The sequence below is a fragment of the Phyllostomus discolor genome, chromosome 11, assembly GCF_004126475.2.
Source record: "Phyllostomus discolor isolate MPI-MPIP mPhyDis1 chromosome 11, mPhyDis1.pri.v3, whole genome shotgun sequence".
Classification (NCBI taxonomy): domain Eukaryota; kingdom Metazoa; phylum Chordata; class Mammalia; order Chiroptera; family Phyllostomidae; genus Phyllostomus; species Phyllostomus discolor.
The window spans coordinates 68,610,683-68,632,538 of record NC_040913.2 but is presented as its reverse complement, the minus strand read 5'-3'; the positions used below and the strand labels follow the sequence as shown (position 1 = coordinate 68,632,538).

At 47.4% G+C, this 21,856-nt stretch overlaps 1 protein-coding gene across 3 annotated transcripts in view; it reads left to right on the top strand.

Moving 5' to 3' along the window:
- The window catches only part of CSGALNACT1 (chondroitin sulfate N-acetylgalactosaminyltransferase 1), a 250,336-nt gene that overhangs the window by 222,841 nt on the left and 5,639 nt on the right, over positions 1 to 21,856 (top strand). For all 3 annotated transcript variants that reach the window (XM_036011519.1, XM_036011521.1, XM_036011520.1), the window contains 2 exons: positions 13,507 to 13,685; positions 14,598 to 14,692. In XM_036011519.1, the coding sequence (XP_035867412.1) occupies positions 13,507 to 13,685; positions 14,598 to 14,692 (274 nt within the window). The remainder of the gene's footprint in view (positions 1 to 13,506; positions 13,686 to 14,597; positions 14,693 to 21,856) is intronic.

Genomic DNA, 21,856 nt, shown 5'->3' with positions numbered 1-21,856 from the left:
TGTTAGAACTCACGTCCTCTGCATAGTGGAGAGTTTCTGTCATCTCTGGAAGTGTCCATCCCTGGGCACCGATCCTTTTAAGGTTTCCCAGGTGATTCAAACATGCAGCCAGAATGGAAAGCCATTGCCTGAGAAAGTGGCGGTCCACCCCAGGGGCTGTCTGAGGGAGGCCTTGACGGCCGCCAGCTTCCCCTTCTGAGGTTTTTGAGTAGCTTGCTATCCAGGTGTCCCTAACGTGCAGCCAGGATCGAGAAGCTCAGTCCCATTGGGTCTGGTGCGTTCCCACGACATTAAAGGACCAGACATTTGCTGATAGATACATGCAGCCAAATTTACGCTGGTGGATGAGTAGCCGGTTTAGTCATGGTTACGGGAAATACCCTTTGTAGTGACTAGAGTGCTTAAGGGCTCATTACCGAGGCATGCTTTACCACATCAATTACCCAGCAAGCTGACTTCTCAATCAGAGGTTGGGTTATAAGCAAAGAGTGAACAGAATCTGAACAAGAAAAGTTATATCACTTGAGGATAGGGATCTTTACTTAAAACTTCGTGTGGGTAACTTTGTGCCAGAGATCAGTGCTTTAAAGAGGCACTGTAGGAACGCTGACAAAATTTACTGGAACCCCATCTTTTGCATTGGTGTCCTCATTCTGTTAACTAGTGACATTTGCAGGGTTGATGTCCCTGCTGCCTTGGGACATGTCCTGCCCCCTCCATTGTATTGCTTTGATCGGGCCACCTCTCCTAGGAATGTTGCGCCCTCTGCAGCCAGCCTGAGTCAAATTCCCATGGCCCAGGCCTGGCGCCCAAACTGGCTCTTACCTCTCACTCTGTCCTGGTGACTCACGGTGCCCGGCCACACTGGGGGCATAGCTGGCCCCCCTTGTGTTCGCTCCCACTATTCTCTCCCACTCGACGTTTTCTCCACCCTCCTTTCTACTTACTCAAACCCCCCACCCTTCCATCCCCTCCTGGGGCCACACCTCTGGGGCTCTTTCTGACCTCCAGTCCGCTGTGTTCTGAACTATAGTCCCTTTAAGCACCTGTTACACTTGGCACTCAGCATATGATTTGGTGTTTACATTTCTTCCTGTTGCCCTAACTGGGTGACAAGCTGCTTAATCAGGTGCCATATCACATGCTTCTTTGTAACTCCAGCACTTAATGAAGTGCCTTCTTCGGAAACTGTTCAGTGTTTATCGAGAGAAAGATAATACCAGCTTACAGTAAATTTGTACACATGGTAATCTAAGTGAAAAGTTATATAAGGAGCTTCATTTAATCATTTTTTCATTCTTTTAAGATGGTATAACTCCTGTTCAAATGCATCTTAGCTTTGAATAATAATCGTCATTATTTGTGTAGGTGATCTTACTTAATATTCACAGCAACCTTACAAGATAGGGGCCGTTACTGGCCCCATTTCATAGATAAAAACAACTGAGCCTTAGCGAGGTTCTTACTCAGGCTGCTGTCTCTGACACGTGGGAGGGCCAGGTCCTCAGCCTCGTGTGTGAATTTACCAGGACTCCCAGTCTTAAAATCGCACCCAATTTTTACTCCAATGTACTCCATCCTAAAACCCTTAATTGTTAATTGTTAGTTGACAGTAATAAGATTTGAAATCAGGCTAAATGAAATTTCTCTCATTTGGATATCAGTATCATGATTAAACTGTTCTAAATCCAGCTAAATGTATATATTTTAAGAATATCTCTTAAAAATCCCACTTGATGACTACGTGTGATGTTTTACTCACTTGGTTCGTGCTCCCTCAGTTGAGCTTTGCTTCTCAGTTGATTACAGTGTTTTGCAAACTGTAGTTTGTGATTCATTAGAGGATTGTGAAATAGATTCAGGGAGTTCTGTTCAGTGTTTTTAAAAATTGAGGTACAGTGGATAAAATATATCAGAATGCATCACAAGTATGTAAGGATAAATATTGTTTCATGAATTTTTAATTTCTGTTTGTGTGTGTGTTCTGTGTCATAATATATAACATATTCCTTTGTAAGAGCTTTGGTCAAAATATGTAAAAGCCATTGCTACAGAAAACAGTACATATCAGTTTGCAAAGCTGATTCTTATTCCACAGAGTTTTTCCCATAAAGCTTCAGTTAATCTCAGGTTAAAGCCTCGCTCAGTGGTTCTCAAATATAAATGTGCTTTGTATAACCTGGGACGCTTTTGAAAATGCACGTTCCTGGGATCCAGCACTCAGGATGAGTTCCACATGTTGATGTGGGTGGCCCGTGGCTCGCACCCTGAGGAATGCTGGCTGAGGTGGACATTTGCTTGGAGCTGTGTGCAGTAAGTCCTCACTTAATGTCCTCAAGAGGTTCTGTGACTTTAAGTGAAACAGTGTCCAGTGAAACCCCTTTTACCATAGGCTAATCGATTCAAACAAGAGTTAAGTTCCCACAGCATTTCATCAACCTTATAACAAAATGACATTGACCGTAACGTTATCTGGGGACCTGCTGCATTAGGAAATTATGTTAAAAAAATTGTAACTGGTGGATGAGTTGGCATGAGCTGACATTTACTACATTGTGAGTTCACCTTTGCTCAGTCATGAGGTAACAAAGGCGTCTTTCAGAGGACTCGTCTCTGAGACTGATGCACTAGAAATGAGACACTGCCCTGCCATTGCAGTTATGTGACATCAGAAAGGGTGTGTGTGTGTGTGTGGTACATGCCTTGCCATGGGTGTGTTAGCACATCACACCGCCTTCAAGGTATTGTTTGACATGTACCCTCAGGAAGACTTATCAGGACACTCCAGAAGGAAATTTGGGGGGAAGGTTTTATTCTGTTTGGTTTTGATTTGTTTCTGAAATTTGGCAGAATTGTTGCTTCATTTAATCTTTTCTTAAAGGAGGAACATTTAGGTAATCTCACCTGCTAAAATGAGAAAAGTGACACAGTGAACCGCTCCCCTGCAGATGAGGCGTCTCGTACCCTCGGAAACTCCTCACACGTGACGGCAGCACGCAGGCCTGTGGCTGCCTCCCCCAGCGCTGGCCGGAGACGACGCTCGGCACGATTCTGCCTGGCGTTCCAGCTCTTGACAGAGACATGCCTGTGTTTTCAGGCATTCTCAGTTCCCTGGGGGATTTGAACGTGGCATATAGATTACAGCTTTGTAGCAATGTTCAGTAGCCTGACTGTGATCATTATAAGGTCATAAAGGAAAGTGTCAGGGCTCTTGAGAGATACTTGTCTTTGAGGGTAAAGCTGCCGTGACCTCTGCACCCAGGTCTCAGATGGTTCAGAGGAAGGAAGAACAGGTGGCCGATGCTAGCACCCGGTGAATCTAGCTAGGTGAAGGGTGTGTGGGTGCTCGCGCTATTCTGAAATTTCTGAAGATTCAACATCTTTCCATATAAATATATTGGGAAGGTATATTATGAAAACAATGAAATGATATGAAGGTCATGCAATGGAATACAACGCAATGGTTAGAAGAAAGAAACATGATGTCAGTGAAATAAAGGTCTATGCAAACACTCTCCTCAAAAGTAATGAGAAGTTACAGTGGTTAGAATCAGTTTTCTAAGAACCCTGGAAATTAAACAAAGCTTGCAACAATCTGTAAAGCATTTATCCTAGGAAAATTAAAAACTTATTCAATTTTGGTGTGAACAGGGAGCTTCTTGGAGCTCTAACTTGCCCTGTTCCCCCAACCCCTTCAGCCCTTCAGTAGCCTTGGAATCCAACAGCCCTCAAGCACAGCAAGAGCCACAGCCTGGCAGCCACCAGGGGCCAGAATGGGGCTAAAGCTCCTTTCGAGCATTATTCCCAAGAACTCTCATTAGTAGACCTGTCTGGGGTCCCTTGAAGACTCCACTTACAAGGTTGTCCTTATTCCACTTGGCTCAGAGCTCTCCAGTGGAAAGAGCCTTTTCTCTAGGGGGAGTTTGTTTAAAAAAAAATTACAGAAAGCCTATAACTTTGTGGCTGCCTGCAGTGGTAGGTAAGAGTTGGGACAAACAACAGACTAATCAAAAAGCTTAAAAGGTGAAGCTGGGGAGTGAGATCTTCACAGGGGCTTGAAATGCTCCAGTGTATTTCCAGGGACCTGGAAGGGCAGACATAGGTCCGGGGCTGTGCTCATACTTAGGAAAGACCTGAGCAGGCCCTGACATTTCCTCTCTGGACGACCTTGGGGCTCTGTGCAGGAAGGGAAGAAGACTAAGGTTAAGTTATCAGCTGCCTGGTGGAGTGTTTGTGGCATACCCCAACATGCACACAAAGTCCCTCTACAAAGACGTAAAGACTTAGTGGTTCCAGGCGTTAAAGGAAATCTCTTTCTAATCATTACTTTAATACTAAGTGGTCACACATAATAGAATTATTTATGAAAGTCATGAAATAAGCAAAAAACTACAACAACAAACCTGGGGAGATTCTGATTTCTGGGGTTGCCACATGACATTATTTAAAATGTTCAATTTTTTAAAATTATGAGGCATATACAGAAACAAAACATATGATTCACGCACAGGAAAAAAACTGACCACTAGAAATTGTCTCTGAGGAAACCCAGGTTTTAGAACAACTAGACAAAGACTTTAAATCACTGTATTAAAAATGTTCAAAGAATTAAAAGAGACCATATTTAAAGAACTATTTAAAGAACATGTTTAAAGCAAATTTTGAGAACCACATCTCACCAAATAGAACCATGTCTCACCAAATAAAGAGTTAGAGGTTATTTTTTTAAAGCCAAATAGAAATTCTGTAGGTGAGAAGTAAAATACTAAAATAAAAAAAGTGTAATTTATGGGGAGGGTACTTATTTCAGGTTTGAATAGGAAGGAAAAAGAATCAAGGAAGTTTAAAATAGGTCCACGACATAGGTCCACGACAAGAAACAAAAATAAAAAAAGAAACCAATGAAGAAAATGAACAAACCTTAGAGACTGGTAGTATATCGTCAAGAATGCCAGCAAAGACATAATGGGACTCCCAGAGAGAGGAGAGAGAGAGAAAAGGGCAGAAAAAATATTTAAGAGTAATGGCCCCAAACTCCTCAAATTTAACAAAAAACATTATACATCCAAGAAACTCAACAAACTCCAAAGGGGAAAACTCAAATCCATACCAGGTATATCTGATCAAATGGCTGAAAGACAAAGAGAGAATGTCACAAACAGCAATAGTGAAGCAACTCATCTGGTCCAAAGGATCCTTAATAAGACCAACAGCTGACTTCTCCTCAGAAACAGTGGAGTCCAAGAGCGATGGTGTAGTCAAAGTGCTGAGAGACAACTCAACCAAGAAATCGGCATGTATATGATGTCACCTTTAACAGGATCCTAAACAACAAAACAAACAAACAAGCAAAATATAACCAAAGACACTGAAATAGAGGACAGGCTGACAGTGACCAGAGGGGAGGGGGGAGGGAATTTCAGGGGAAAAGGGGAAGGGTTTGCAGGAACAAGTAGAAAAGACACATGGACATAAACTAATTGGGGGTGGAAATGGGAGGGAGGTGGGGAGGGATGGGAGGGTGGGCTGGGCTGGGAGTAAAGAACAGAAAACTGTACTTGAACAACAATTAAAATAAAATTTAAACAAATAAAAAAGAAAAAATCTGCGTGCAGCAAAACCATCCATCAGATGTAAGGGAGAAATGAGGCCTCCTCAGAGAAAGAAGGACTGAGAGACTTCATCGCTAGGCAACATGCTGTGAAAAGGAGACCTGAGTCCGAAGTGAAAGGTCACTAAACACCAACTAAAATCCATGTGAAGAAATAAGGACTGGAAGTGAAAGTAATGACATGGGGGAATATAAAATACAGTATTTTTTTCTACATGATTTAAAAGATAACTGCATAAAGCAATAAATATTGCTTAAATACTATATTGATACACACATGTATAAAGATATCACTTTATTTTTTAATTTTTATTTTTTAATCTTTACCTGAATCTGTGTTTGTTGCTTTGGAGAGAGAGAGACAGACAGACAGACAGACACTGATGTGAGAAAAACATCAGTTGGTTGCCTCCTGTACATGCCCCAACTGGGGATTGAACCCACATCCTAGGTATGCTCCCTGACTGGGAATTGAACCCACAACCTTTTGGTGTATGGGATGACACTCCAACCAACTGAGCCACCCGGCTAAGGCTATAAAGATACTATTTTAATAAAATAATAAATAGATAGAATGAAATAGTAATTAAAAAAACTACCCACAAAGAAAAGCCCAGCTAAAATCACTCCACTGCTGATGTCTACCAATCATTAAAGATGATTTAATGCCAACGCTTCACAAACTTTCAAAGTACAGAAGAGAGAACATTCTCCATCTCGCTCTGTGAAACTTATATAACATTGTATGTCAGCTATAATGAAAAACCAAATGAAAAAAGACATAACAAGGAAAAAACTACAGGCCAGTATCTCTTACAAATATTAGATGCAAAAATCTTCAACAAAACACTAGCAGACTGAATCCAGCCACAAAGAAAAAGGATCATATACCATGATCACATGAGATTTATCTAGGAATTCAAGATTGACTCAACAAAAATCAATCAGCATAATACACAAAACCAAAACCACATGGCCATCTTTATACACACAGAAAAAGCATTTAAAAATATGGATTTATCCTATTCTGCATATTTCATATAAATGAAATCATATCACATATGACCTTTGGCATCTGGCTTCCTCTCTTAGCACAATGTTTCTGAGGTTCATCCACATTGTAGCATCTATCAGCACTTCACTCCTTTTTGTTCTGTTGTTCTTGATTCATGGTAAGTGGGTTGCTTTCTTAATTTCTCTTTCAGATAGCTCATTGTGTGTAGAAACATGACTGATTTTCATGTTATTTTTTTATCCTGCAATTTTACTAAATTTGCTGATTAGTTCTAGCAGTTTTCATGGACTCTTTAGGATTTTCAATATATGGGATCACATCATCTGCAAACAAAGACAATTTTACACCTCCCTTTTCTATTTGAATACCTTTTGTTCATTTGTATTGCCTGACTGCTCCGGCTAGGACATTTTAGGACTGTGCTGAATGGGAGTGGTGAGAGTAGGCACCCTCGTCTTGGTCCTGATTTTAGAGGAAAGGCTCTTAACGTTTCACACTGAGAGTGATGTTAGCTGCGGACTCGTCATACCTGGCCTGATGTTGAGGTACATTCCTTCTGTACCTAATATTTCAAGAGTTTTTGTCATGAAAGATGTTGCATTTTTCAGATGCTTTATCTGCACCTATTAAAATGATCACATGATTTCATTCTTTATTCTGTTAACGTGGTATAATGATAGTTGTTAATTTGCAGATGTTGAGTTATCCGTGCCTCTCAGTGGTGAATCCCACTTGATTGTGGTGTGTGATCCTTTTAATGTGCTCTTGAATTCAGTTTGCTGCCTTTTGTTGAGGATGTTTGCATCTGCATTCACCAGGGATATTGGCCTGTAATTTTCTGTTCTTGTAATTTCCTTGTCTGGCTTTGGTATCATAATAAGGCTGGCCTTGTCAAATGAGTTTGGAAGTGATCTTTCCTCTTCAAGATTTTGCAAGAGTTTGTGTAGAAGGATTGGGATTAATTTATCTTTAAAAGTTTGGTGGGATTCACCAGTGAAACCAGCAATCCTGGGCGTTTATTTGTTAGGAGGTTTTTGATTACTGATTTAATCTGCCTGCCATCACATTAATGTGTTCAGATTTCTCTATTCATGATTCAGTCTTGGTAACTTGTCTGTTTCATGAATTTATTCACTTTTTTTGTAAGTTATATAACTTATTACCATATAATTATACATAGTAGTCCTCTTATGATACTTTGTGTTTCTGTGTTACCAGTTGTGATATCTCTTCTTTTCTTTATAATTATATTAATTTGAGTTCTCATTTTCTTATTTAGATAGTCTAGCTAATGGTTGGTCAGTGGTTTATGTTTTCAAAAGAAACTTGTTAAAACAGTTGTATAAGCAGGCTGATATAAGCTCACAGTCTAGAAAATTCTACATTGATTGTTTAAAGTGCCTACTGTTAACTCTTTACTGTATTCAAATGTCTTCAGTAAGTAGAACTTATAAGCGAGTTCAATATTTAGGGCTGTTAGATTTAAAATTGTAAATTACACATTGAGTATAATACTGGTTTCTATGTAAATTTGAAGTGCTTTTTTAAAATGAAGGGCTATTGTGGGAAGTCCCACATTAACACAATTTCCTTGCAATGATGGGAAGAAGTCTGTGTTAGAATAAATCATATTAGACAGCAAGATCTTTTATCATTTTCAATCCAGCAGTTCTGGGAAATGCAAGTCAGTTAGAGAAATTAAATCTCTAGTAGACACTGTGCTTTCCCAGGTCATTATAACCTCTGCCAGAATGGTTATATATGACTGGGAGGAGTCCCCATACACCAGACTTACTCTGTAAAAGAGAGGAATTGAAAGAAAAGCTCAAGAGTTCATCAGCCAATAATACAAGTCAAGAAGAAAAGAAGAGATAATTATGAGTAATCATGTGGCCTTTGAAACTGCAGACTCTGATTTATAATAGGAAATCACAGCGTATAGAAAGTAGTGCTCTCGTCCTACCATAAAAAAATGCCCATGCCTTACGAGACATGCCACAAAATATTACATTTCTTTGTATGGGTGAATTGCATTTTTCAAACCAGATTGAATCTTTTTTTCCTCAGCTCTCCTTTTTTCTGTTATCGATGTATTTGTCTTCATATTAAAAGCCTGGGTTTGTGCCTGTCCTTTGGAATCTGTTGGCCATGACTCTCTCTGGTGTGGGAGGTGGACTACGTGCCGGGGTTTCTCCAGAGCCCACCTGAGGGAGCAGGCCCTGTCCTCCAAGGTCGGAAGCCGGCTAGGTCGTCCTGTGCATGTCTGCCCAAGCAAAGGCAGAGGAAGGCAGGGGACACAGGAGGACAGAGGTGGGACCGAGAAGGGAGCCCAGAGAGGGGTTTCAGTTTGCAGCAGGTGTGAGGGGCAGTGACTCCTGATGTGGGTCCTGAAGATGAAGTGTGACTCTCTCTGGAGCGGATGGAGAGAGCGCAGTCGGTGGAGGGACCCCTGAGCAGAGACAGGAGGTCCCAGCCATGGGCATGCCATCGGTAGCCATCTTCTGGCTGCCCGCTGTGGGGCAGGGGGACAGACAGGGGACAACACAGGGTCCCCGTCTGTGCAGCTCTGTGGTCTGCGTCTTGGTGTTACAGCCTGTAGCCATGCTGTACAGGCTTGAAACCCACCGTGGCCAGACCGCGCTGGGGCACATCAGTGTTCCACACTGAAATGTGTCCTTGCTTTTGAATGGCATGGCTGCCTCTTAATACATTGTTTCAAACACCGTTGAGCAGGGGTACTCCGGCCTAGTGATCGAGTACCTTGGCCAGCGAGCAGTGTTTCTGAGTGAGGTCGTGGGATGTGTTGAGGGAAGGGGCCCGGCTGTCTTGCAGAACCCAGTTGCCCCGTTGTGTCCTGTGTTGTGGAGCTGGAGCTGGTGCCGATGAGTTTGAGGTGAGCGGAGGGGGTGGAGGGGCCCCACTTCCAGGTGCAGGTGTTTGACGGCATATTAGTCTCTCTGTCTGGGAAAGAGGGGAAGTGAAGTCCTTTGGATTCTTTTTCTGGTGTTTCCAGCCCCGCCCCCTTGCTTTGTAGAGAGCACTTGTTGATGATCCGAGGCCCTTCTGATGGCAAGAGAGGAAAGAGTGGGCCTCCCCCAGAAGTGCTGGGGTTGAGTGGTCAGGAGGAAGGTTAGTGCCATTGCCCATCCGCAGAGGGACTCCTAGCTCAGCACGGTGGTCTGGCAGCCACACTCAAGCCACAGGTGGGTGACAACTTCAGGTTAGCCCTGGGCCTCCTGCAGTGCAGTGCCCTGGACTGGCTGGTGGGGCTTCCCAGGCTGGTGATGACTGTCCCCAGCCACCCTGCCCTCACCTCTGCGTGCACTGATGCCCGGGCCCTGATTAGGCCTCCGGCACAGAGACATCATGTATGCGTGCTGCCAGGCCAGCAGTATGACACATGGCTCCTGCTGGCCAGCTCTGCTCAGGGCGGGTGAGGGAGTTAGGCAGTGCTGGGCTGGGTGGGGTCTGTGTGGGCGAGGGGAGGGTGCTGGTGCCACATATGCACTGGTCGTGGGGCTCATGGGCGTCTGTGTGTGCAGCGGTTGGATGGAGCTGGGTGCCGTGTCCTGGGCCTCCTGTGTGGCCCACAGGCTCTCTGGAGATGGGGTGTGAAATGCAGGTGTAGATTGGGTATTGCTGCCACAGACACAACATGGATTGCTTCATCCTTATAGAGAGGTTGGAGGGTCCCCCAGCATCCATTTTCCTGAACTCTCTTTCCCCAAAGGCAATACGTTGAAGCCTAGAGGTAGATGATTTAAGACTTTTTAAAAAGTTCTTCCCCCTGGCTGGCGTAGCTCAGTGGATTGAGTGCGGGCTGCAAACCAAAGTGTCTCAGGTTTGATTCCCAGTCAGGGTACATGCCTGGGTTGCAGGCCATGACCCCCAGCAACTGCACATTGATGTTTCTCTCTCCCTCTCTTTCTCCCTCCCTTCCCTCTCTAAAAATAAATAAATAAAATCTTTTTTTAAAAACGTTCTTCCCAGTGAAGTTCTCCTCAAACACTGGAACAATGTCCTCCCCACCCCTTCCCCTGTGCCTTTGACTGCCAGGCAAGCCCCCTGCTGCAGCAGAGCAGAGCAGCTCAAGCCAGGGTCTGGAGAGTTTGGGGACAGAACAAACCAGATCAACATATGTATTGGGTAAGCGTATATATACGCCAAACGACCCCTTCACTGTCTCTCTAGCATGCACTCCAAGGGTGACCGCCTCCAGGTTGTCATATCTTCGATACTGTTACCTCGGTTTCTGATACTGCCTCGAGTTCTTATTTATGTATTCAACATGACTTTTGTAAATAGTTTTTTAAAGATTTTATGTATTTATTTTTAGAGAGGGGGAAGAGAGGGAGAAACAGAGGGTGAGAAACGTCATTGTGTGGCTGCCTCTCGTGCACCCCCAGCTGGGGACCTGGCCCACAACTGAGGCCTATACCCTGACTGGGAATCGAACCGGGGACCCTTTGGTTCACAGCTGCCACACCAGCCAGGGCGACTTTTGTAAATATTTGGTCTATCTATACAAATGGGCTGTAGACTGTTCAGGGAGGGAAATCGGCAGTTCCTGTAATGCAAAGTATTAGGAAGCTGTGTTCTTCTTCCCTTGACAAAGATTGCTTGCTGTTGTTTGGCTATGAAGCATTTCTGTATTTGAGCTCTCAAGTGGTGTAGCCTCTGGAAGACCTCTTGCAGGAGGACCCTGAGCTATGAGTCAGATGCAGTCTGAGCGAGGATGCCATGCTGCTGCCCTGTGCGTGGGTATGCCAGTCCCCCCTGCTCTGCAGAGCAGCTGTGGCTCTCCCTGTGGTCTGGGGGGTGGGGGGTGGGGGTGTCTCAAAGACCATGAACCTTGAGACAAGCAAAGAAAGAGACCTGCTCCTGGCTGTGAGAGAAAGATGGTCACAGGACGGTGAACTGTGAGACCTGGTCAGAGACTCCCTCAGATGAACAGACAAGCATCCGGGTAAAACGTCTCATAAAACGGAACAAAGAGGGCAGGGAGAAGGGAGTTCAGCCCACCTTTCAGGGGCTGGGCTACAGAGACGTCTAGGGAGACAAGGAGGACTGCACCTGACCCGTTCTGGAGACGGGGAGGTAGCTGTCCGTTACCGGGGCCAGCCCAAGGCCTGAAGGGGCCGTGGGGCAGCACCTCGGGGCTGCTCACAGAAAATGTGAACACGGCCCCCCAGCCAGAGGAAGAGTGAAGGTCAAGCCCTGAAAGAGGAGGAAAATGTCTCGAAATGTGGAGCCGTGCCAGACAGGGTGCAGAATGCAGAAGAATAGAATTTTAGAGTGCAAAGGGGCCTTCGGGCTCTATGACCATCAGATTTTACAGTGAGGAGACTGGGGCCAGTGAAATGAAGGGGCTCGCCCCCAGTCCAGTAGGGGCAGAGCCAGGACTGGAGTCATTCCTCTAATCACACGTTCGTTCACAAACATCTGCGTAGCACCCTCCGGGCCGGGCGAGGTTCTAGGCCCTGGGTCCCGGGTTCCTGACTCATCCACTAGGGCCCTTCCCACCGCCAGGCCTCCCGCCTCCTCCTCGAGCTAAGTCTGGAAAGCCTGGCTGGCCTTGGACACAGACAGGATGGGGCCCACAGATCCCCGAGATAAAACACCAAGCTCACTCCCAGATCTGAAGGATGGTAAGTCAGGGAAGGGGTAGCAGAACTTGTTCTGCTGATTGAATCACCAGATACAAGCACAGAGTAGCATTCGGAAAGTTTATGACTCTATATTTGTGTTGAACTTTACCAAAGATAGTTCTTTGGAATACACAAATAACCGTAAAAAATGGAAGTTGGGTTCTGTGTGCATTTTGACCACATCAAGATTAGAGAGACGTTGGGGGAGGGGGCAGGCCAGGTAGCGGGGGGCGGGAGGGCTCAGAGTATGACGAGAAGGGTGCTGTCAGCAGGAAAGGGCAGGGCTAAACGTGGTTCTCTGGTTCTGTCTGGGAGAAGGCAATCCCTGTCCCACTAGGCACTGAATGAATTCCCGAAACTTGCGCTCAGGACATTTCAGAAGGCGCTGCTGCCCCTGGGAAAGAACAGCCACATGGAACCTCTGGGCTTCCTGCCGGCCACAGGCCTGGGAACCTCGCCTGTGCTAACGACGGCAGCTTACCCTGTGCTTTACAGGCTTGGCGGTGCTTATCTGACTAATAAGTTTGTGAGACAATTAGGGAAGGTGGTGTTATTCCTGTTTTGCAGATGAGACAACTGAGGTTCTGGGGGATTAATGGGCTTGCCTAGATCTCAGAGTTAATCTGCAGGGGAGCCGCATCCGAGGCAGGCCTAGGCTTCTGAACCCAAGTCTGGCGTTTTCCTTGCGGTACTTGCTCTGCCGCTTCACCTGGGCACTGGGAAGGGATCAGGTGTCAGTCTGTTTGGGGAAAGGCATGAATCAGGACCCTGGAGCCTGACTCCTAGAGCTGCACAGAGATGAGAAGAGGCCAGGTGGGGCCATTCCAGCGGGATTTCATTGCCCGGGCCCAGTGGATTCGCTGGGGTGACTCAGAGGCGTGGAGACTTTCCTGGGTTTTGGTGACCTGGTCTTCACTGGTTCAAGTTTCCTCCATCACAAAAAAACATATATATTAATCATGACAGTGCAGTTTTCAGTTGGGGGAAATTCCTGAGAAACAAGACACAAATTGGAACTGAAACTTCACTAGACGTTTGCTCTTGGAACCCTCAATGCCAGTGAGTCCCCGATGAGTCCGGAGTGTTTTGTGACCGCTTGGTTGTCTCAGTGCCCTCGGGGTCACACAAGACACGTGGCCAGGTGTGGATGGGCCACGCTCACGCGTTTCCCAGGGGATTCTATTGGCCTGGGAAGTGTGGGCCTACGGTGACCCTGTCATCTTTCCGTTTAGAGCTGCCAACTTCAGGAACTTCACCTTCATCCAGCTGAACGGAGAGTTTTCCCGGGGAAAGGGACTTGACATTGGAGCCCGCTTCTGGAAGGGTAGCAATGTCCTTCTCTTTTTCTGTGACGTTGACATCTACTTCACCTCTGAATTCCTCAATACCTGTCGGCTGAACACACAGCCAGGTAAGGGCCTGGGGTGTCGGCTCCTCCTCCGCCTCAGGGTGGCGCTTAGCCCTCTCACACTCACACTGTGGTCTTCACAGTTCACTCTGTGTCCTGCTTCTGAGTCAGCTTTTTTTTACCCCAGTGACAAAGGAGAGGAAAATCCTCTGGTTTGATTTCTCCTCTGGTGTCACAGCATGGGCCCGTCGACCACCATAGCTTTGGGACTCTTTGTCCCAAGTTCATATTTCTAACCTCTTTTCCACTTCCACCTGCGAGGTTGGCTTTGGTGGACGTCCACAGGAGAAAGTGGGCTGGGGAGGACGTGACCTGGAGAAACGCCCTGAAACCACAGGGAAAGGAGTAGCCGTGGGCAGTTACGAAGGGAGGAAGCGCTCTGAGCAGAAATGCCCCACAAGGTGCAAGTTACTTTCATGGAGTCTGACTCATAGACAAGACTGATACTCAGCTGGTCACTACTGGAATGGGCACATCGGTTATTAAAATCTGGAAACTCTGCACGTAAACTGGTGAAGAGTAACTGCCCTGAGCTCCCTAATTCTACTTCTGCTGCCCGAAGTCACTGCAGCCTCTGGCAACCCCTCAGACTGCCCCACGAGCCAGCAACGAAAGGGTTCATGCCTGGCAGGGCAGAGGGCATCGGGACTGTCTTCCACACCCACTCTCATTGGTTGATGCCACCGACTGTCAGTATTTTGAATGTCACTCTTGGGCTGAGAGGCCAGAACTGTTTGAGAGTCTGTGCGTCTGGTCCACGTGGTGCAGAACTTCTGCGGCCTGTTTTGGACTTCAGTGGAGGGGAAGGAAGAGTGAATGCACATATCCAGGGTGTTTCAGAGCGCTGAATATACATGAACTAACCTAATAGTTTGATCTGTTGCTTTCAGTGAATGTTTGTTTTCTGGTTTGCAGGGAGGAAAGTATTTTATCCTGTCCTTTTCAGTCAGTACAATCCTGGCATCATATACGGCCATCACGATGCGGTCCCGCCCTTGGAACAGCAGCTGGTGAGTACTAGCGCCGCAGGTGCCTTTGTGTGGCTCTGTGTCGTGTCTTTCATTTCCAGGGGCACCTGACCATGGCAGAGGTGAGTGGGAATCTGTGGACTGATTCGTGTATTAATTTTTAAGATTGGCAGACGTTCTGGCCTTTGCTCCCAGTGCCTTGTTGATTGAAGGTGCTTGCAGTATTTAAAAGTGGAAAATAAATAGGAATAGCACCTTGCAGAAAGGTAATTTCACACCTTCCTAGTTTTCTTCGATGGTTTTTGGAAACTAGTATTATTGCATTATGGATGCATCACATTTTCTCTTTATTATTACCAAATCCCGCAAGGTAAGAAAGGTGAGATTCGTGTCCCATGTGACAGAGGGGAGCCGGAAGCCAGGAAGGGGTGGCTCACCCCAGCACACAGTGAGCAAGTCGGCGGGGGAGCAGGGACTAGATCCCGTGCCCTCCCATTATTCCCACGCATTGCAGTGCCCGGGCGGGGTGGGGAGAGGGGACATTGGCATCACCAGTGGCACCTGCGAGGTGGCTGCTCTGCTAGGATCTTAGCTGCATAGGTGATGGATAGTGGAGTGGGACCACATAGCCACCGAGGAGCTCTGTAAGCTGCGTCGCCTCCGCTGGTGGTGGCGTGAGTCAGTCCATTTGGCGGAGAAGCAGGATAGACAACAGGGAGAAGAGACACGCCAGAAGAGGGTCTCTGTACCACACACAGGCATGCCCCTTTGAGAGTCAATTTCCCATTCTTGTTGTTGTTCCCCAAGTTGGGTGTGGTCTTTTCCTGCCGAGAGCTCCGCTGTGCGCCTCCGAAGCAGTGTGCTAGCTCAGGCTGCCTCTCGGGAGCATCTGGCCTGGGGGCTTCTGCTCTTCGACGTTGCCTTGCTTTGTCTCCTGCTGAGGCAAAGCCACGTGTCTTCCCATCGGGTACCTCGTCGGCTGCGGAAAGGAAGTCTGCCGTGTGAAAATGAGAAGTGATGGGACCAGTCCTGCATGCTTGTTTGCAATGGGAGGGTAAACTGCTTTTCACTGAAAATATGTCTTATGAGATTCTTTAGTAAGGTGGACTCTGTGTTTAAGCTTCCAGAAGTAGCGAAACCTGTTCTCTCCAGCCATTTCCTGTGCCTCCCTGCAGTTAACCTGTGGCAGCTGATGTCACAACCTGTTGTAGAAAGTTTCAGCTTGGGCTTTTTCTGGTTGGATGAGGCTCATGTCCCAGCGTGGTTCTGCATTGTCCCAGCACTTGGGACCCAAGCCATGCAGAACAGTAATAATACAGTTTTCCCTTCCCCCAGTGAAATTCTAACGCCAGAGGTATGCTGAATGTCTGTTTATGTGCTTTATGTACATATATGTACTTCATACATAAACACAGGAAGAGGTTTTCACTCCCCCCAAAACCAATTTCTATCCACCCTCGTTGAGACAGAAAAACTTCTTATTTCCATTCTGGAAGAGTTCTAAGCATCTAATAGGGTTTGAGGGGGAAATGGGATACAGGATTTATTTTCTTTCAACCAATCAGAGTAAAAGTTCCTTTGATTTTAGATAAAGTGCCATGTTACGTTTGACATCAGGTGTGATTAAGGTTTTAACTTCAAACTCCTAAAGACCTTACTTGCTTGCAAGGACTCTTTTTCATTTCCCAGGTGAAAAGCTGTATTTCATCATTACCATTCCCGCAGGGGAGCAGGACCGAGGGGAGCCAGAGGCAGGGTGCCATGAAGCCAGGGTCTCGGGTCCTCAGCGCTGGTGGTCAGGCCAGAACCAGGACTCAGACTGCTATGCCCATGGCTGGAACCCGAGTCGTCCTGCAGCCTTTCACATTTACTTCTAAATGCACCTTCGACCTTCCCCGGACCACATAGGTCTGATCTTTTGGGGTTCAACATTGATGACTATTCAGTCCCAAGAAACACAGCAGCTATCTGTGAGTTGCAAGGGTCTCCATCTGAAAAAGAGAAGTATTGATTATGGCCGTTACCGGATGAGCCGTTTCTGGAGCACCTGCTGCTTAGAGAGCTGGGCCAGGTGCCGGTCAGGGAGTCAGAAGCCTGGGGGAGTTTTGTGTACTCAGAGTGGTTGTTTGGGAACTTCCACTACCCCCTTCTTTTTTATCGACTTGCCCGAGATCGCACAGCCAGCTAGTAGCAGAGCTCAGGCCAAAACTAGCATTTCCTTACTCTAGTGCAGTGGAAATAGATTTGCTTAAGATCTAAAGGAGGTGCTTAAATGTAAAGGAAATGACCTGACAAAATTCCAAGGGAGACATAAAACTACAGAAATTAATACACTGGAACTAGAATGTGTAGGAGCCAAGAAGACATAAAATAAAGGTACTAATTAGAGAGGGATAACTCAGGAAGGACTTCCTACTAAGGGCTCATTTTGGCTCCGTCTAGAATGATGTGATGCACATGCTGTATCAACACGTTCTCGCTTTTACATCCTGGAATGCTTCAGTACCAAAGGCGGAGGGAGAACATAGACCCTGCATATCGCTGTGACAAAAGTTTCTTATAAATGCAAATAAAAGACTTTTTTTTCCCCAGCAGCCCTGCAGATATGACCTCATAGTCAATGTGCTAGTTATTACCTCTCCTGACTGTTGCCACTGTCATTTGATAATATTTGTCTGCAGACAAAAGCAAGAAACCAAGCTTAGGACTTCTGTGTGTGTTCAGACTACTTGTTTCTGTACTTTTGTGTACAGACCAGTAGTAATACGTAGTAAGTGAAATCATGGGATTTTATACTAATGTTTCATTGGAAATGCAGGAAGAGTTTACACCTGAAATGAAACTTGCTGATGCTTCAATGTAGAAAAGGCTCTCTGAGAAAGAATGACTGTAATTTCAACAATTACTAACATTCACTTTTCTGGTTCAAGCCTTGTCAGTGCTGGCTGGGGCCACGGCGGCAGCCTCTCACCGCTTCTGTCTCCACACCCCTTCCCTCTTCCGCACCAGTCTTTCCTTCACCCGCTGCCAGAGCTGTTTCCAAAATGCAGATAATTCCAGTACAAAATCTGGCATGGCATAAAGCCAGCGGTGTGCTGGGAATGTTTAACAACCTGCTCTCTGACAAGGGCGGCGAGCCCTCACTCACAGTGTCTGCCTCTTCCCGCGGTGTCAATGCCCCCACCGAGGCCTGTTTCAGGATGCCATGTCCCTCCACGCAGAGCTGGCAAGAAATTCGCGGCATCCTGGCTGCCTCCCACACTGCAACCCTGATTCCTTGTTGGGATCAACTCTCCACTGGAAACTGACTCCAAAGCCCATCCCAGAGAAGGTGTTCACAAACCCCAGTGCCTGGTTCAGGGTCCCGGCTCAATAGACTCGGCCGGGTGTGCGCCCTGCCCGGTGTCTCCTAGTCTCCTTCTGCCACAGGGCCGTCTCCGTGCCACTGATGCCCACGGTGCCCGGCATCTTTCTGTCGTGCGTCCACCCAGCATTCACCTCCGGTGACTCTGTGCCACTCTGTTCAGTGCACGGAGGGTGTGCCAGCCTTTGTCCTCACCCTCCTTCTGATTAGACCCTGACCTCTTTGCTTGCCTCCGAGAAGTTTTTGCCACTAAATTGCATTTCAGTTTAAATCCACAAGAATTGCTGCCCGGGCAGAGTCTGTTTTTCTTCATTTGGGAAGCAGACACTGAGTACCACGAGCAACAGTAATAGATGCAGCCTCTGTAGGCTTTCATAAGCCACTGCTGAGCCTGCGTTACCTCACGTGGCACTCAGTAAGGCGAAGGGGGTTATCGTGCTCATTTCCAGATGAGAAACGTGAAGCTTGAGGCAGAAGTCTCCTGCCCAGACCACTGAATGGCAGGACCGGGAATGCATGTGCCACCGTGTGACGGAGACAGGCGAGGGTGCCGAGTGGACTTACCCTGTGGCCTCAGAGTACTTCCAGGAGACGTGGAGTCTGGCCTTCGGTTACAGACCCCCAAAACAGGGGGAACCTGGACCATTCCCTGTCCAGCATGATATGCTTCCAAAGACACTTCTTTTTGTGAAGATGACTTGTCGAAAATGTGGTTTAGCACAAGTCTTGGAGGAGATGGCACTTGAGTCCATTCTTACACCAGTTCTTTGAAAGCTGTGGCTCCAGGATACTTTATTTCCCAAGAAACAGAAACTGTCACGGCACCGTGCCTTACCCACGGGGTGCATGCCCATTGCACCTAGCCCCCGGAATCTGGCACAGTGTGCTCACGAAGCCCCCCAGGTCCAGATGATGAGGAAGGGGTAGTGTGGGGTCAGGGGCACCCGACCCAGCCACAGAAGACCCTGAAGCTCAAGGTGTCTGCTGCTCATGGACGGGGCTGGCTACCTACCTGGTGGGGCCCAGTGCACAATGAAGGGGCAGGACCCGTGTTCAGAAATTACTAGGAATGTCAGGGTGGCAACAGCAGAGCATTGAATGGGGCCTGAAGCCTTCTCAGCATGGGGCCTGGGGGCCGCACGGGCTGCACACACGCCCAGGGAGCTTCTGGCGAACGTGAGGCTGCTCAGGCCCAGTTCGGTTCTTGGGAGACTCTTTGATTTAGGGGAACTACTCTGCCTGACTGTGCATTACTTATTGTATTTTAGGGCCCAGACTGCTTCATGGGCAGTGGTCCAAGTCAGCGCTGCGAACCTGACAGGCGCTGCTGGCTCCCAGCTCCCACCCCCTGTGGCTGCAGGGTGGTCGCCTCCCGTGTCTTTGGGGAGAGATGCTGATTCGTGCTTGTTTTGGGCCTAACAGAAAATAATCACCCCCGTCACATAAATCACCCCCAGAGCTGCAGGTCTGGGAGAGCAGGCTCAACAACTGCCCTTTCGGTGTATTCATGACCTGCAGTGCTCTGCCAAGGTCAAGGTGGGGAGAGGAAGGGGTGCCTCAGAGAGTTCAGAGGAGGCCAGCCCTGGAAAGACATTTTAAAAAATGAGAATAATACTTGAAAACAGATGAGGAAATTCAGGTTGGAAGAAGGAGATGTTTCTATTTTATTTTTTTAAAAACTTTTATTTATTTTTAGAGAGAAGGGAAGGGAGGGAGAAAGACAAGGAGAGAAACATCGAAGTGCGAAACATTGATCAATTAGTTGCCTCTCTTATGCACCCCAATTGGGGGTCAAACCCACAACCCAGGCATGTGCCCTGACCAGGAGTTGGACCAGAGACCTTTTGCTTTGTGGGATGATGCCGAACCAACTGAGCCACACCAGTCAGGGCACCATGTTTCTCTTTTAAAGTCTAATCTTTATGTTAGGATTTCTTTCTCCTCCAGACATCATTGGTGTGTCTCTTTTCAGTGCTGGTCCAGAACAGTGGAGCTCCTTATGCTTGGGGCCAAAGTTCTACAAAGTTAAGCCCTCTGCTTAGACCCCAGGAAGGTGAAAATGTCTTTGTCTGTGTCCAGAGCCACCCAGTTCTGAGCGTTTTCCCACTGGAATTCCTAGGCCTTCGCTGAACCACTCACTCCCTGACAAGATTCCTGGCGTGAACCACGTCTGCTCCCACTGGTTTGATGTTGTCTCTGCCCTGGGACTGCCCCTCATTCATTCACTGGAGCAGTACAGCAGATCCTTAAATAACATCGTTTTGTTCAATGTTGTTCCTGTATAATGTTGATGAGATGCCATAGGGCATCAACTCCTGCTTATATCAATCAGCCTGTGGTAAAACTGGTTTTGGTATATGTTGTTTCATTTGAAGTCGCAGAACCTATCTGTGATGTTCACTGACAAGTTACTCTATTTACCGAGTGCCTCGTATGTGCGAGACAGTGACCCGGGGACTGCAGACACAGCCGTGAATGATTCTGGGGCCCTGAGCTTGTGTTCACCTGTGGTGGTGAGTGAAGCTAACAGAAACAGATGCATCCAGAGAGCCTGGCTTGTAGAGAAAATAGACCAGGGGATGGTGTAGAGGATGACACGAGTGGGAAGGGTTGACAGTGGCTGGGAGGGCCAGGATGACAACTCTGAGCAATGACTTTGGAGCAGAGAGCCCAGGAGTGAACAGGACAGGGTGACCCTGGGACAGGGTCTGCAAGTGCCCAGCTGTGGAGACCTGTGAGCCGGGTGTGTTTGAGGAGCAAAACAGAAGGGGTCTGTGTGTAAGGGGCACACGAGATAGGCAAGGCAGGCAGGGTCCAGGTCACATGGGGCCTTTGCAGGCTGGAGCTTTCCTCCCGGATTTTGTCCTAATTGCATGAGAGAGAGTGCAATTAAAACCACTGCAGGACTTTAAGTGGGAGCGTGCTGTGATCCGCTGTGCACTCGAGAGCACTCACTCCCAGCTAGGCCGCTCCAGTGGAGCCGCTCCAGTGAATGAACCCTAGTAAGTGTACTCCATCTTGCCCTGACGTGCTGTGCTGTGGGTGCTTTCACCTCGGCCCCACCAAGAAGGGCTGAATTCCAACGAGCTCCTCAAACAGTGGCTTTTCATGGCCTGCCAGCTTTAAAGCCAATGTTAATAAGTATTCATATCGCTCATTCCCCTGCTCACAGACCCATTTGTTTCTGTCACACTGCCCCCAGCTGAGGGTCGCTCTTCCCTTTGTTCCACTGGTGAGGCTCTGCGCCCGCTCACCCTGGGCCTGGGAAGGCCACCCACATCTTGCCATCCCCCCGTCTCTCTTCCCAAGCCCTGACCCACTGTTTTCTCCATTTGGAGCTTTCTCTTTCACGTTCCATACAGACCTCAGCCAAATATTTGAAGTTTGGGTCCTGGCACTCCCTGTGGCTCCATTTTCATCCAGAGGCTTAGAGGGTGTGGCTGTGCCCAGGCCGGCAGGAAGGCTGTTGAGCCATTAGCTGCAGCAGCAATGGTGTCCCTGCTATGACAGGGACGAAAGAGAACCATTTTTAAAAACCGACTCACTGGAAACTTTCCCAGACTTCCCTGCCCTGAAAAATCTTCCCAGTTGATACTAATGAAATTGCCTTGTCACTTGGAGGTGTGGTGCAACAGGCCTCTGTCCTGAGGAAGAGCTGGAGTGCGTGTGCCGGCGGCCACACCAGCCGACAAGCCTCTTTGGGTCTTTGAGTTCCTCAGGCGGTCCTGACCCGAGCTCCCACTGATGTCCGCGACCTTGCTGTGGAGGTTGGGGTAAAAATAAGATTGTTCTCAAGTTCATCAACCCTCCTGCAAGCCATTGGTCGAATACAGTTTAGCCTG